Consider the following 16,611-nt stretch of genomic DNA (forward strand, 5'->3'; position numbering starts at 1 on the left):
ACCATCCTGTGGTACAGGGGCTGACCCAGGAATTCCGCAAAGGGGAGGCGCCCCCATTTTTTCTTTTTATTTCTTTTGTTTTTTTTTTTCAAAAAATAAAGAGGGACGCGGGGTCGGTGCGCCCCCTCTGTATCTGTCACTGTGGTGTGATGGGTTAGCATGACATCAAAGTTTCTTATTCCAAACATCCTGGACTCTATGTACATAGTTATTCTCTGATTACATTATCCCTTATTAATCTTGTATGTTATGGCGCATATAGTTCGCCCGAAAACAATATAATGATTGTGCGTATGATTCGAACCTTTTTTGATCTTACAGATATGATAATTATTATATATCAATTACGTTCGAACAGATATGATAATATTTATCAATTACGTTCGAAGAATGAGAACGCACAAAATTAATGCTGACATGAACAATGATACGCACAAAACTCATTTGAATGTTGAGGTGTTAAATTTTTGATTTGTTCTGGTATATAGATGAAGAGCATTATTGCCTTTTCATCCATCAGACGGCAGGGGAGTAATACTACCCTTCATAATTTGTATTATTATACCCATGTGTTTTTCATAGAAATTATATTTTGTTCAATTCATTCTATATTTGCTTTGTAATTGTGTTACAGCCTACCCATCAAGCGATAGCGGCACGTGGATTTAAATAAAAGTTCAAAGATTCATCACTTTTAATCGGCGTTTTCAAATTTTCTCAAACTTCACTGTCATTTGTTCACATAATGAAAATGCGCTCAGAGTGAATTCCCCTTTCGTCATAAATCGTCATGGAGATAATTAGGCCCTATATACATACGCCCATAATCGTCTTTGAGTCCCGCCAAACGCCCGAAGGGGACTTTTGTAGACACAACTCCTCAGACATGTCATATAGGCTTACGGACTATGTGCCAGAGTTCATCTGGTCACTATATAACTAATCTTCATTATCTCTCTTCTCTGTTGATAGTGGTCTTCTTCTCTGCTTAGTTTCTGACCAGGAGGATTGCACAACCCAAACAAGATGGCATCGGGAGTGGTATGTATGCTCATTGCGTGATTACGTGGACTACTCTCGAAAGCCACAAAACGGGACTTTTAGTCTTTCATGTGTTTTGATTTGAGGACTATAAGGGCAGTCCATTCAGGGTTTAATTTGGTCATGAATTTCCGCGTTTGTTTGTGAGTGGATGTGTGTTAATCGAACGTATCAAATGATTACATATAACATTATTCTGCATATCATGTAAACCTAGTGATGCTAACAGGTAATTTGAAAGAAACAGCGCGTGAACAAGTGGTTTGATAACAGTTCATTTCTGTAATGAGATAAGAGTACTACCGAAGTTTTGACACAGAGCAGCTGAATGCCCATCTGCAGAACCAGCTTTTCAGTGCTTACAAAAGACATCCACCCCAAAATAAATAAACTTCTAAAGAAAGAGAAAAATATTCCTTACAGAATGATGCAAAAATGGCAAAAATCGGATAAGAAATAAGATAGATATGACATTTTGAAATTTCATATTTTTCGGAAAACATTTCTTGACCAGTCCTTATGAATATTGAAATGAATGACTTGATGATGTCATACTCTCACAATTTTTCATGTATGTTATTTAAGAAATTCGGAAAAGTTGTTATTCTTAGCTAATACAAGTAAAAACACGTTCCCGTATCGAGATATATCACAGTTAACATTTGTCCTTTTTTTATTTTGGGTGGTTTTAAGACAAGTTTTATATTTATACAGCTGAAATATGAGTTTTTGGTCATTTCTGTATGAAATGAATAAGAAATGTTGAGAGCATGACATCGTCAACTTGCTGACTTGAATATTCATGTGGACTAGTCAAGAAACATTTTCCGAAAAAAATGTGAAATTTTAAAATGTCATATTTTCCTTATTTCTTATCCGATTTTTGTCATTTTTTTATCGTTCTATTATAGGGAATATTTTTTTCGTTTTTTTGAGGTTTATCTATTAATATTTTTAGGTGGATTTCCTCTTCAAGGGATAGTACAGTATTGGTGGAGATGAGAAGTGGACTTTTAACTTTTTGCGAGATACCAAGAAAACACGTATGAAATAGTTCAGAGCATACCATCTTAAGAGGAATTCAAAGTTTATTTGATGAAAATCGGGTTTGGAATGACTGAAACATCCTAAAAACAAAGTAAAACAAAGCGATCATGATAAATTGTGGGTCCCACACTTATTAGAATCACTCTGTTTTTGATATCTCAGCCATTTCAAAACCAATTTTCATCAAATAAATGTTGAATTCCTCATGGAATTACATGCTCTTTCATATTTGATAAGTGGTTTCTCATTATCTCACCAAAAAAATGTTAGAAACCTGAAATTAGGTCTCAACCAAAACTATACGATCCCTTTAAAATACTTGCAAGCTCTTTATGGGGAAAAATAAAAATCTGCTTATCTGATATCAGTCATGTTAACGTACACGCACATGATAAAAATTGTACAAGTAATTTTGTCTTCTGTGCACGTGACATTGAAAACAAAATGGCAGGTTGAGATGCAGCCAGAGAAGTCCCGCTGGATGGATCGACCAGAAGGCGCGGACAGCTGTCCACCGGGTTTGGAATACCTTCTACAGATTGATCAGCTTCTTGTTCATCAGCTGGTCGAAGTCTTTGAAGGTAGATTAATATAGAGAACTCAATGTAGTTGCGACCATAATCATTGTTTATCACGTGTTTTTGCTGATCACATGCTGCATGGTACAGTATATTCCAAAATCATACAAAATGCATTGATGATTATTTCTAGATGAAAAAAAACAACAACACTCATATTACCCATATTACGCTCGACTACAGACAATGATGTTGGCTTTTAGGAGATTATATTGCACCTATCGGATCAAGAGTATGCTGTATACCATTAATGCCAGGAATGAATTCGAAGACCACCCCAATGATGGAGATCATTGTATGCATGTTATAGGGCGTTTAATTTACTAGAGTTATCTATATATTTTGTTGCGACAAACGGATCATCAAGTAGCTTCACTTCTTCTTTTCTTTCACCATTGTTACTGTTTGATACTGGCGTTTTGTTTGACCACGCATATTTCAGTTGCTCTTTTGGTATTATGATTATAGTTTTTACATTGATTTTTAATTTCAAGGGCACAAAGAAATATACAAGATATCTTATATTTGAATACCTGAATGTAAGAAAAACACAAATCCAGTAGAGAGAATTTCGAGAGGGAGAAAACACCAACAAATAACTTCTCAATTTCATATTTCACTTTATGGGAATGTTATGCATACAAAATTCAAATAAAAGATTTGATTGAATCCTTTGATTGATTATCTGCATTGCCATTACTAAGGGTCTCCAAAGATGATAGCTAAATTTGGACTTGGGCCGTTCTTATATTCACGTATTCAATTGTCTCGCTCTTTCAAAAATTAATATCTTTTAATCATTTCAGTTGTCCAGTATGATGTCTATGTCAATGTTCCTGAGTCACCTTACACCAATTTTTTCTTCTAATTCTTATCTCCTTCCTCACAGCTATAACTGGCATTCAAATGAAAAATAAATACGCCGTGAAGAACTCACTGGGTCAGCAAATCTATTTTGCTTTTGAAGGTAAACGTTTTGTATATATTCAGTGGTATATATGGTGTGAATTTTATGAGAAATATATATATATATATATATATATATATGTGTGTGTGTGTGTGTGTGTGTGTGTGCGTGTGTGTGTGTGACATTGTGTACATTCGGATGAATTGATTCAGTTTTATTCGGTTCAGTTCAACATATTATTTCGATCAACTGTAGTCAGCACTTTTGTTCGAGCTACTTGGAAAGTAATTCTGAGAAGGAGAAAACACACACACAAGACGACAAACCAAAAACCTCTTCGGGAAGATATCAATAAGCAATATGCTCCTTGCGTGATCATAATTCGTCGTATCTTTGGCAATCACAGGTGAGGTACTTACGTGCACGATTTTTAAATCTTTCTGCATGAAATAAAAATCCAATAGAGGGCTTTTTACACTTGTGTTTCTTAACCCCGGACTTTCTCTGACCCAGGACTATCGTTAGTCCCGTACCAATTTTTTCAGCTTTTTACACTCGCCAATTAGTCCCGTACTATCTCTTGTCCGGGGCTAAGGAGAAAACTGACCTTTTTACACTCGTATTTCTTAGCCCCGGACTTTCCAAACCACATGAATATTCATAATTACGCTGTGTACTGTACACGTACACGCACGCACCGGCAGCACTTGATTGCCTCGTTTCTGATTGGTCAGTGAGGGTCGGACTTCGTCTCCGTCGCTTAGCCCAGGATTATTTTTTCGTTCTGTTTACACTCACTTGCTTGGCACCGCAATTGCGGTGCTAGCACCGCAATTGCGGTGCTAACCCCTGCTATTTTGCAGGGCCAGATAGTACCGTACTATCGGTGGGGCTAGCCCACTTTGGCAAAAACGAGTGTAAACAGAAAGTGGGCTAAGGATAGTCCCGTACCAACGGTGGGGCTAAGGCCCCCCTTAGCCCCACCGATAGTCCGGGGCTAAGCAAAAATTTACAAGTGTAAAAAGCCCTTAATTTTACCCCTCCAAAGCTTTAGCATGTAATCATTGATTTAACATAGGTCAGAAGATATAATTAGAACAGCCCTGAATATATTCATCTTTTATCACACTGACGCTGACTATGTGGGGGGGGGGGGGGTGAAGTATAATGAATAACTCATTACACAATTTCAACCCAAAAATATACTCTGAAAATTTCCAAATGTTTGTCATTTCGAACCTAATTTCATTTCTGGACAATCAAACCTTTGGTATAACGAACCTTATTTCATTGGATAAACGAACCTTTGGTATAACGAACCTTATTTCATTTTTTGATAGGCGAACCTTCGGAATAACGAAACTTATTTCATTTTTGAATTAACGAACCTTTGACTATTAACCCTACTTCATTTTCCGACGTTGAAAACGAACAGCTATAACCAGAATTTGTGTGTTGGGGAATATCGGACCTTTGGCATGTTTGGAATATCACTCGATTACCATACTACAGTTTCTTAGCTATAAGCATTATAAACAAATAGAACAATTTCTAAATTTTCCATAGCTTTGAATTAATCTTGGAAACGGAATATCTTTTTCTCTTTTCTTTTTTTTTTGTTAAAGAATCGAGTTTTTGCCATCGGTGCTGCTGCGGTGCATTTCGTGGTTTTGTGCTACACATCGTCGACAACATGGGGAAGGTATGTCTTTAACTGCATTTTCGTAAAAGTGCGTATACGAGCACTATGGTGTGAGTTCACTTTATCATAGGGCAAACAACCATTACATCACTTGTGCTGAGACATTTTACAGTTTTTAAATTTTATTACACTGAATTATTCATCATTAATATATATGCTTCTAAGGCTAGGCGTGCATACTGATAGCTTGAACATACATCATCATGGAGCTGGATGTTTTTCTAAATTATCCCGGCTCTTTACAAAGGAAAATGTAAATTCGTATCCAGATTCAGATTTCTTTATCTCCCCATTTATCATGAACAATTACGAAAATGAATATTCAACTGCAAAGGAAATGCATGCTGAAAGAATTACCTTTATGAATATTCAACAAAAAAGCATATGCATATTCATAGCCTCCCCTCCTGAGTATCCAAGCACATAATATGATCTCACCAGTCGCTGGGCAATCTCAAGAAGCTCCTTCTTGGCCTGGTCGATGCCCTTGGGGCTTCCCTCGATGCGGATCTTTCTTGACTAAACTCTTGTGAAATGGGTCCATAAAAGTTTTCTAGCAAGTTCAATCCATGATGGTGTCATAATGTAAGTGGTTCTTTTGAAACATTAGTTATCATGAGCGTACAGCAAATGGCTATGAAACTTAATTGTTTCAGGTTTGTATTGCGTGTCATGCAAATGATTCCATTGATTTTGCTTACCAAATTATCTGTGTTGGCTGATTCCATTGGTCCACCTTGTCTGCAAAGGAGGTGATCAAGATTACGCGTCCGTTTCAGTGCTGCGCTGGTTGCTGCTGGTGCGCCAATTCGGATGTTTGTGCCTACCGGATCCAGGTGGAGGCACCACCGGGAAACGTCATTGGATACGCCAGACAGAGGTGAAGACTCGTTCCCCATTTCCATCCTCCTCCTCCTCCTCCTCCTCCTCCTCCTCCTACCTCTCCTTTCTCTTTTCTTGTACCTTCTTGGCTTTCTTTGCACCCTTCTTCTCTCTCTCTCTCTCTCTCTCTCTCTCACTCTCTTTAGCATTATCTTCTTTCAACTTATCGTCTCTCAGTATGTTTCATTCTCCCTCCCCGGTACTCATTCGAACATCTGGGAAAAGGAGGGACAAATCAGTTAATCTAAGCTAAGCAATAAAGGCTTTTGATTGTGTTTCATAATTACGAAAGCACTGCTGATGTGGGATAGGCCAACTGGGGATATTATAATCTGGAGTCTACCTTGTGCGTCCGTCCTTAGGACGGAGTGCTTTATTCGTTATGTCGCTATATAATTTATGATCCTTTACTCCAGTGTACAAAATATGAGTACCTGGTATGGCGATGCTGAGGGGATCATGATGGCAGTATACCTCCTGTAAGATCAGTGCTAACGTTGAGTGTTGAATATCATAGATGGGCACGATCATGATTATGATACCAGCAATATAGCATATGTGATATGATCTTAAGCTATACTCTCTCCATTATATTGGAGTATACATATGCTGCATGATTCTTTAGCCCCTATAAAAGAGTCGTCCCATGTCCACTATAATAAATCAACATGTCTTACAGTTTAACTAGAATCAATCCGCGATCACAGTCCCTCCTTTTTCAAACGTGTTTAATCGCTAAATGAGTTAACTCAATTTTCTATTGTCGATTAAACTTGCTATATATATATATATATATATATATATATATATATATATATATAAAATCATAACTTCAAGAATATCTTGTTTTGCAACAAGTGAGGTGTCCTTGGAAATATTCTATTGCTCTTTATATCTAATGATGGTAACGAAATGTTTAAGAATTCATAGCGCTTAAAATTAAATTTTTCCATCAAGATCTTCATTTTAGTTGAAGGGGGGGGGGATTACACCCAATCGGACTCCCTAACAGACTGTAAGGTTATACCGTTTACTCATGAAATATCCAGTCGGAGCTGGTGGTATCCACACATGGACATAATGGACGCCGACATGAACCCTGTTCTAAAGGTCCGTGGACCATGCTGCTTCTGTCAGGCGATCTGTTGCCAAGGTGATCTCGACTTCAGGGTAAGGATCAGCTAACTGGTACCTCCTTTCCACCTCTCGTTTACCTTCAGATCTAGGCCTCGGTTTATCAAAACTTATGAAAATTTATTATCAGTCCCAGAAATAAATTTTAAGTCCCCCAAAGAATTATATGATGCCATACATCAACCATAACTTTCAATCAATTATAAGTTGAATTCAATTATACGTCTCTTCATGAAAGAGACTTTTGATAATTGATCGAAAGTAATAATCGATAAGTGGGTCAGATTTATAATTGATTTTAGGATCAATCATAAATCTCGCTTGATAAAACAGGGCCCTATATGGTTATGACGCGCCTCCTCCCGGGTTTGACAATGGAAACAGCTGCATGTCTTGCGCATGTGCAGAGCAACAGTTTTTTCTTTGTTTAGTTTAGTTTTGTTTTCTTTTTTCCCTATTAACCGGGTGGTATGATCACCAACCTTTTATTACGGTCGCTTTGTTTTACTTTGTTTTTTGATGTCTCATCCAATCCAAAACCAATTTTTCATCTAATGAAATTTGATATGCTCTATAATTATTCTTGGTATCTCGCTCAAAATTAAAACCCCGATCCTCATCTCCACCAATACTGTACCATCCCTTTAAGCTCTGTAATGCAAATATCGGGCTGAGATTAAGGGTATATTCTCAGGAATTTAAGTAATATTTACCGAAGGAACTGTGGAAACTGAAACAAAATAAGTATATAGGTCTTCACTGGTAGTAAAAATTCCAATGGAAGCTGGAAGGTTATTTCAGTATTGTGCATCCCACTCGAGGACTTCCCGCAGCTTAATCATTTTCTGGAGAAAAACACGACTTTTGTGATAAGGATGTGTTGGAAGGTTAGAATAAGCACAATAACAAAAATATCTTGTCGCAGGGCTTTAAATAGCACAAGACGTACAATCCTTTGCTCACAAAGAAATCGGTATTTCATGGATAGCAATTCTTAGCCAGATGCCTTTTTTATAAAAAAAAAAAAAGTCGTAAATATTATGATACACTTCCTTCAATAAGTATGATACAAAGAAAGAAAATATGACCCTGAATGCCTGAATGTTTCGTTTCACTTTGTTCAGTCATGTCAATTACTTGTTTGTTTGTTTTTTTATTTCGTAGATGGTAGATAATAAATATTTACAGTATAGTCAACTATGCATTAATTCATAATGACCGTCGACAATGTTTTGTGTTTATCTTTATAGATTTCTTATTTCAATAAAAGCAAGATATATTATGTTTACCTTTTGATGATTTCATGCCGCAGTTGAAGAGTAACGACCTCCAGACAGATCTAGGAGTGATCGCCAAGCAGTGGCCGGGCTGCTTCAAGGAGTGTTGCAACTTTGCCATCACGTGTAAGTCTCACTCTCAACCCGTCGTTGACACCACGAAGTGGCACTTTGGCGCGGGGTTCACGAATACCGCGTTTCGAGAAAAACGCAATTAAAGTTTTACAATTTTTGAAATCGTCAAATCGAGTGGATTTCTGTAACTAAACATGATAAATTGTACATGAACGGAAAGAGGAGAACTTCTTCTTTACAGTCACATACCAATTTTAAATAATGAAGGTGAAATATTGCGACGGCGAGGCAGGAAACAATTGTGCCGGTTCGTGGAATAAATCATACGCGTAAACCGCGGTCCGATTGTTTCCACGAAGTGGCACATTGGGCCGCGCCCCATTGTGTCCTGTGTATTATCGAGTACAATACGAGGTTTTCTGAGATGCGACCTTGAAATTGCTCTTACGATCGGTTTTAGGGGATATATGTATGGTTTATTGACCAGAAAAGCAAGAAGGGTATTTTTCTCACCGGCTACTATGATTTTTTCAAATCGAGGAGAAAATATATTAGCACCATAAAGTTGCAAACATAATGTGCCGCTTCGTGAACGAAATCACACGCCCAAATCGAGGTTTCATTAATTCCACGAAGTGGCACATTGCACGCGCGCACGACGTACCGTACGTGCGCCTTGTTCACAACAATGAGGTATTCGCGCGTGTTGCAATTTCCGAAATTACTTGCAATCATTTGTGCAGCCTTTACAGTAAAAATGTAGACAGTTTCGCCATTTCATTATAAACCCCAAATGTCTTCTTGGCTATATATCACAAGAACAATTGCATGTAATAAAAAACAAGTAGTGTTGCTGTTATGTTCAGGGCTTTCTGTTTTTATATAATGACAAGGGGTTGATTCCTAATCAGAATTATTCACTTCTGTACATTTACTCTAATGTATACTGATCTTTTTTCTTGCTTAATTCTATGTTTCACGATGCTCACAGTTATGATTAACGTCTCATAACTTCACATGCAGACTTTATTTTACAGTTAAGTCTACTTTCTCTCTCTCACATTTCTCTCTCTCTCTCTCTCCGGCTCTCTCTCTCCTGGAAACAATCTCATGCCCTCCTCATACCCCATCAACTGCCCGTATTCAGTCTCTTTTTATCATACTTATTATTCTAATAGAATACTCACTACTTTCATTCGTCTATACAAGAAAAAAAAACTAGCAAAACAAAACCAAATCCACATGATAAAGGTTGAATAAAGAATGTACGAAAGAAATGATAAAATCGATCCCCACAATTTTTTTGTTAGTGCTGAAACACTTCATATTTTATTTCGTTCTTCACTGACAAAGAAAAATGGTCAGTTGATAAAGCAATGAAAACTATCTTTTATACCACTTCAGACTTGAATAAGCGCTTACATTTCAAACATGTAATCGAAATTTAGTATTACAAAATTGACAGTTCATTTGAAAACTACATTGTCCGCTTATTGTTATAACATAATCATATTCTGAAGGTATTTGACAGAATAGATAATTGTATTTCTATACACACGTTGCAGGAAAGGCTAGCTGCGGAACGGGTTAAAATAACAATACAGTGTAGTTTCTTTCTTTTTTTCTCTGCCAGATTAAGATTCAGATAAGCGGAAGAAAATTAATAATTCTGTGGAACATATACCTGCGTCCCCTTAATTAACACCAACGTCCATTACCCTGCATATCAGCACTTTAAAACGCACCAACGATCACTAATTCTACGTTTAATTAGATCACTGACTTTGAGCGGTATATAACGGCTCAGGAGGTGAAATAATTAAATGAATACACCCTTTTTTTTTGAATGTCAAATATAAACGACAACCTCAAAACCAGAACAATTCCAAGAAACTGACCATGCCCCTTATTACCTAGCAAATATTCTATTTTTTTTTCCAGTATATCAGTTGGACCCTCTTCGTGCACTTGGATATGTAATTATTCATTATGCCTGTTTCAGAATGTTTGTCAAAATATGAATCGATAAGCACTAAATCAATAAGAATGGTACGGAACGGTATATCGAATGGCATAAGTAAATTCGAACTTTACGAATTTTCATTTCTTTTTTTTTAACAAATGAATTATTTTTCAATGTGGAAATAAAGGCAAAAAGAAATTATTCAAGGAATGATTTTTTAACTGACTGAAATACACAAGAGATAATATACAATGTATATCATATATAATAAATATTATGGATACTATCATTAAGCTAACTGATTGAAAATATGGAGTTAACAGTAATGTGTTGCGCATTCTATATTACATTGTGACCCTGCATCACAAAACCGACAAAAAGTCGCCAGACATTGATTTTCAGTTGAGGACAGATTCTTTTAGAGCAGACTCTGAGCTTTAAAATGATGTATAACTAAATTCAAATGGTCTCCCCTAACCTATCTAAATACTAGAAAGAAAGCACACACTCTGAAAAAGATTGAACTGAGAAAAGAGGCTTTGAAGAACAGGGTCTATTCAAGCAATTAATCTTTACCAAGTCGTGCTAGCTATGCAATGAAAGGGACAAACGCAGGATGTAAACCACCGGGACAACAATGAAGGAATTATCAGATTGAACTGAAATTGCGCATGTTCTATTAACACATTCTGCCCTCAATTAATGTCGATTTTCAAAGCAGTACAATTATCCTTTCAAAAGTTATTAAACTTGAAAGTGAATAGTGAGTAAAGGATTTCAGGAAATGAAAAGAGGACCTGAAGACATACCTGATCATTCTGTTACCCCCCCCCCCAAAAAAAAAAAAAATGGTTGTAGAAAAACTGCTGAAAACACACTCTCCCATTCATGTTATGATCCAAAACTGAAGAATAATGTACAAGGATTGCTCTTTCAGAAAATATGAAAAACTCAAGACTGACTCGGTTGACCCATTTTACTTTTTTTGAGTCCTCGCGTAAAATAAAGGGGTGCGACTTTTAGTTCGCTTTGTGATGCACGGTCACATTTACAGTGGTGAAACATAGTACCAAATTTTGTTTGATTCATAGTTCTTCGAATATTTTTAATTAAATAAGAAAACCACATTGCTCCAGGCATGTGCTTTTGTTTGCTAAACATGTCACTCATCATCAATCTTACGACCAGAGGATAACTAAAACCTAAAGACCATTTGAAATAATTACATGGACACATGAGTTTAAGTAAGGCCTGACATCACTGTCAAATATTGGTGGTAAAGATGTTAGGGAGGGGTGTTTATGCTTGAGAGTCTTGAGAAAAAAAAAAGAAAAACATTGCAACGATTGGCATGTATAATTTCTCCACTTGTTGCTGAAGTACACTTTTGTTACACAGTACTGGCGGTGAAACATTGTCCTCTGAATCCGAACTGCTTTCTGTAGAGGTGTGATTCTGGAGATGAAGTGCCCTGCACTGTTGGTATCTGGATTAATTAAATTGCAGAAACACAGACATGTAAATTATTACATGAATAATGTGACTTGGTGACCTTGGAAATCTTAACACATCCAGGGCCTTTTCTATCAAAAAAAATAATAAACACAATTTCAAGATTACTCTGAATTGCTCTGTTACGTTTCAAATTGGTAAATGCATTGCCAGAATGGCACAATATGTATTCAACGATGAAGTAGCACAAGATTGTGAAGATGTTTCCCTGAAAACCTGAATGCATAATTCTCTGAACGCTAGGAATCCATTTTTTTTTTCCGGGAGACAGCCCTATGATTTTTTTTTTTTTTGCTTCATTTTAAATGGGTGTCTAGAGTTTTCTTTCATCGTGCTTTAGGGTCTATCTACATCTTGATACTAGGTCAAATGAGGGTGTAGGCCTAGATAATCACATTATGTTTTGTTCCCTGGCATATTAGTTTCATGTCTATGTAAATTACAAGGTTGTGATCCGTTTCATGAAAGCCTATTAAGGAGAGACTTTTCGCTCATAAGACACATCTATGAGAGATTCAAATATGTAATGACTCCATAAAACGGACCCCTCTAGCTCTGAGCCCTTCTTAATAACAGCGTACAGCCCGTACAGGTATTAATACTTCATCTCGGCCTACAAACTAGACGTTTCTACAGGCACGAACATCATACACATTTACTTCTACGCAACTGACAAGCAAATAAAAAGGGGAAAGTCTAAATGGACAGACGTTTGTCCAGGGGGAAAAAATGGTAATGCTGGCAAAGCGTGAATTTAATACATGTAGACCTATATGTTTTCGGGGGGGGGGGGGGTGTTGATAACTCATAGCATACAGGGATCACAGTACGTGGGCCCAGGTTAACTTGAAAGTTGCGTTGTACAGTAGGAACATCAGACACTTGTCTTGAACGTCTCTAATCTTACGTTTCTGATAGCGTTGCAATGTCAAGTCAAATATTTCAAGTATGACAAAATAAACACCATTATCATAGATGACTAAAATCTACCCAGAGTTCTTACCTTCTTATGACATGGTACTTGGTATTTCATTGGATATTGACGTATTATTATCGTAGCTTGGCTGGAAGTGGTCCGCGTACGATGCGCGTAGCACGTCTTAACACAGGGCGTCTATGTAATGTGCCGCTTCGTGAACTAACCAACACACAGAGCAATTAATTCCACGAAGCGGCACATTCGATAGTGCCACCTTTGTGAAATTACTGATCTGCGTTTTTGTGCCTTGTGCCACTTGTAGAAATACCAGTTTTTGCATAAATAAGCATAATTCTGACCTGAGATTCTGTGAAATGATAGAGAATAACTAATACATAACAAAAATGAAGAAAACAGAAAATTGATTTTCTACGCGATTTTGGCCAAAGTGCCACTTCGTGGTGTCAACGACGAACCGTGCACCCTTTCCTCCTCCCGCGTTTTTGCATGTATAATATCCGGTGGCGGATCCGGGGGGTGGGGTGGGGGGGGGGTGGGGGTGGGGGTGGGGAGGCGCACCAGGCGCACGCCCCCCCCTTTATTTTTTGTTAAAACAATAGAAATAAAGAGAAATGAATGGAGGGGGAGCGTGTGCCCCCCTTTAATTTTGTAAAGACGCTTCCCCTTTACGGAATTCCTGGATCCGCTCCTGATATGTTATGCCTGCATTAATTTTTCAAAGCTTTGGTCTGGCGGATTAAAGACACGCATAAAAGCACCAACACACACATACGAATAAAACACAAAAATAAACACACAAAAACAGACAGCGATACACTATCCAAGGATCAATTGATCAGAATGCAATACAGTGTATTTGAATGGTGGTGATGTTGATCAAGGCGATAATCATAATGATCGTGACAATGATCACACTATGAACATAATTTTACACTATGATTGTGTACCCATACGATATGACTATTAATTCTTTCCAGGATTGCTGCCGTTTCCGCTGTTAAGTATCCGTCTGTTTTTCTTCACTTCCGTTTTATTTTGTTTTGTTGTTCCTAGTCCCATTGGACCTTGACGTGAAGGCAAAGGCAACTGTCTTGGGAGCCATGTTTTTGCTCGTGAGTACCGCTAATATCGCGATTGATGCCTTTTGACCATATCAATCTGCTGCTAGATTTCAGTGCAACGTTATGATAATTCTTGGTGCGCGCAAAGTTCTATATAGGCCTACTTTCTTATAAGTGGTGCAGAGTGCTGTTATACCATCCACTATGGGATCACGTGTGTTAATGATTTCCGACGAATCAGTCGAAGTTTTCAATTTCACCATGTTCGCGTCCTGCCGAAATATGCATGGCGATTTCATTTCCGTGGGTAATTCCACCGATTTGATAAGTGGTGGTTTTAGGTCATGGTTGAAATTAGAATTGTTCCCGTATTGAAAATTTGTTTGTCTCCTTCGAAGGTAAATCCTTTGTCAGTCGACTTAGAACTGAACAGCAACGAATCATCTCAGAAGCTATATTTCGAGGAAAACATGATGATTATTCTTTTCCAGAAAGCTGCTGCTGTGTGTCAATATAACTTCAAGCATGTCAAGACAACATTTTGCAAGCCTGGATGGCTGTGTTTCGAGTGAAAAGTTCTTGTTATATTCATACTTTATGTTACTGTAGACGGTTAAAGTTCATAAAACCCTCGTTTATAAACGCGCAGACCTTATTCTCTCATACCATGTTTGTTTGTAAACCATTTCATTTTGAACCCCTAATGTGCTTTCTCACCCAAACTGCAGGAATTCATGTTCTTCGAGCAAGAAAACCAGAGCTAAGACCCAGTGCCTCCAAGGATACGAGAGAAACGTTTCCCACGAACAGCGCCTCCTTTTGACTCGTTGCCAGACTACGAAAGGAGTCAAACCTTTGGACTCACTCACTGATAACTATTATAAGGGTCAAATCATTCTCTTAACGTAATTCTATTAACCACTCTCCTTCCGAGGGGCTCAACACGGAATTGAAACCAAAATGTGACAATTGTTAAGACAGACAAACATGTTTCATATAAAAATACATTTTATTCAAATATTCATGACCTTTAGACGCTAATGTAATGAACAACATATAGTCATCTTATAGTTAGGAACATTACTATAGTAACAGAAACAGTAACAGTTAGGAACAGTACTATAGTAAAAACGAGATCGCGCACACATCTGTTTACCCTGTGAGTAAACGAACCTTTCCTATATCCGTCATGGACAAGTCTTTTACATGAAAGTTGATTATCTCAACGAAATGCATTGTGTGACCTATGTTTGAAAAAAGTAAACATATCATTAGATACAGTAGCAAGCGTGTCTTTCCTAAGTCGATAACATCTTTATATTTGTATAAAAAATGAAGTAAAACAGGGTTGTATTATATATTTTTCTCTTTCAATTTTCATATGGTATTGTTCACTCTGAAGCATTCATAATTTTGTTGTTAAAATCATTGAATTACTAAATAAATCACAATCAGATTCATCTATATTTTCTCAAAGTCCTCATCAATTACTTTAATGTTCCTGGACATCAGTTCAAAATCAAGATGAAAAGAGGGATGAAGTGATTCTATTTCATTCACTATTATATCATTATCATCATGCAATGCTCAATTCATATGTCGTACAAAATATAACAAGCAGTTAGAGTCTATAGTCAATAACTGGAATGGTGGGAAGATTTAGTGGCCACTTTAAAGGCCGCTTTTAGGTATATAGAACTCAAACATTTTCATTTGTATACAGAATCGCACCATAAGTAATGTATTCCATCCGGCACTAAGACAAATTCATACACGCACCCATCCCTAACATACACAAGCACATACAACAAACAAAAAATGGTCAACGTATCGTTTTTGACCGGCAAGTTGTAACGAAGTTTATCATAAACTTGCCAATATTTTTGGAAAGCATAACACTACAACATGCTTAAAAGAATTATAGAGAATTACAAGATATCGCCATCTGAAGTGTTTAAATAAAGCCATATTCGTTTGTTTAAAGTGTCTACTTTCTCATCTCGGACTCATTATTGACGTATTTGTGTCACTGTGTCGGCTGTAGCAGCTGATAGCGGGACGGGTGGTGATAGCACGAGGATTATAACAGTCAGTGACAATTGACATTTGGCTGGAGAAGAGAAATCGCAAATATGAACGGAATGAACCTGTACACAGCTTGATGACTATCAGCCCATCCTATGCTTCATTGAAAAAAAAATACAAAGTGGATATTCCGACACGTATACCATACACTGTATTTGATTCACAATCAATTAGTATGTTTACAAAACCATTAGAGAAGGATGACATAAATAGATATTCTTGCCGTATCAAGGACCTAGGATCATCAAGTGTGCATGTTTTTTATGTGCCTTACTATATACTACTTGCACTTCAGTACGTCAGCGGTACAAGTATATACTTTTTTATGCAAATTCGTCTGACAAATTTTTGCAATGAACTACCACTCTTCAGCTCAAGTGATACAGGAGAAGGATGTCAACGCTGGA

The 16,611-nt window shown here is 37.2% G+C and overlaps 1 protein-coding gene across 1 annotated transcript; it reads left to right on the forward strand.

Moving 5' to 3' along the window:
- Positions 1–1,026: 1,026 nt before the first annotated feature.
- Positions 1,027–14,883, forward strand: LOC139712341 (phospholipid scramblase 1-like). The gene is made up of 9 exons (XM_071624174.1): positions 1,027–1,041; positions 2,540–2,669; positions 3,556–3,633; positions 5,199–5,275; positions 6,025–6,155; positions 7,207–7,327; positions 8,604–8,694; positions 14,112–14,170; positions 14,848–14,883. The coding sequence occupies exons 1-9, from the start codon at positions 1,027–1,029 to the stop codon at positions 14,881–14,883; spliced, it is 738 nt and encodes a 245-aa protein (XP_071480275.1).
- The last annotated feature ends 1,728 nt before the right edge of the window (positions 14,884–16,611 follow it).

This window comes from Diadema antillarum, unplaced genomic scaffold (genome assembly GCF_040938485.1).
Source record: "Diadema antillarum isolate AM-2024a unplaced genomic scaffold, OU_Dant_1.0 seq00001794_RagTag, whole genome shotgun sequence".
NCBI lineage: Eukaryota > Metazoa > Echinodermata > Echinoidea > Diadematoida > Diadematidae > Diadema > Diadema antillarum.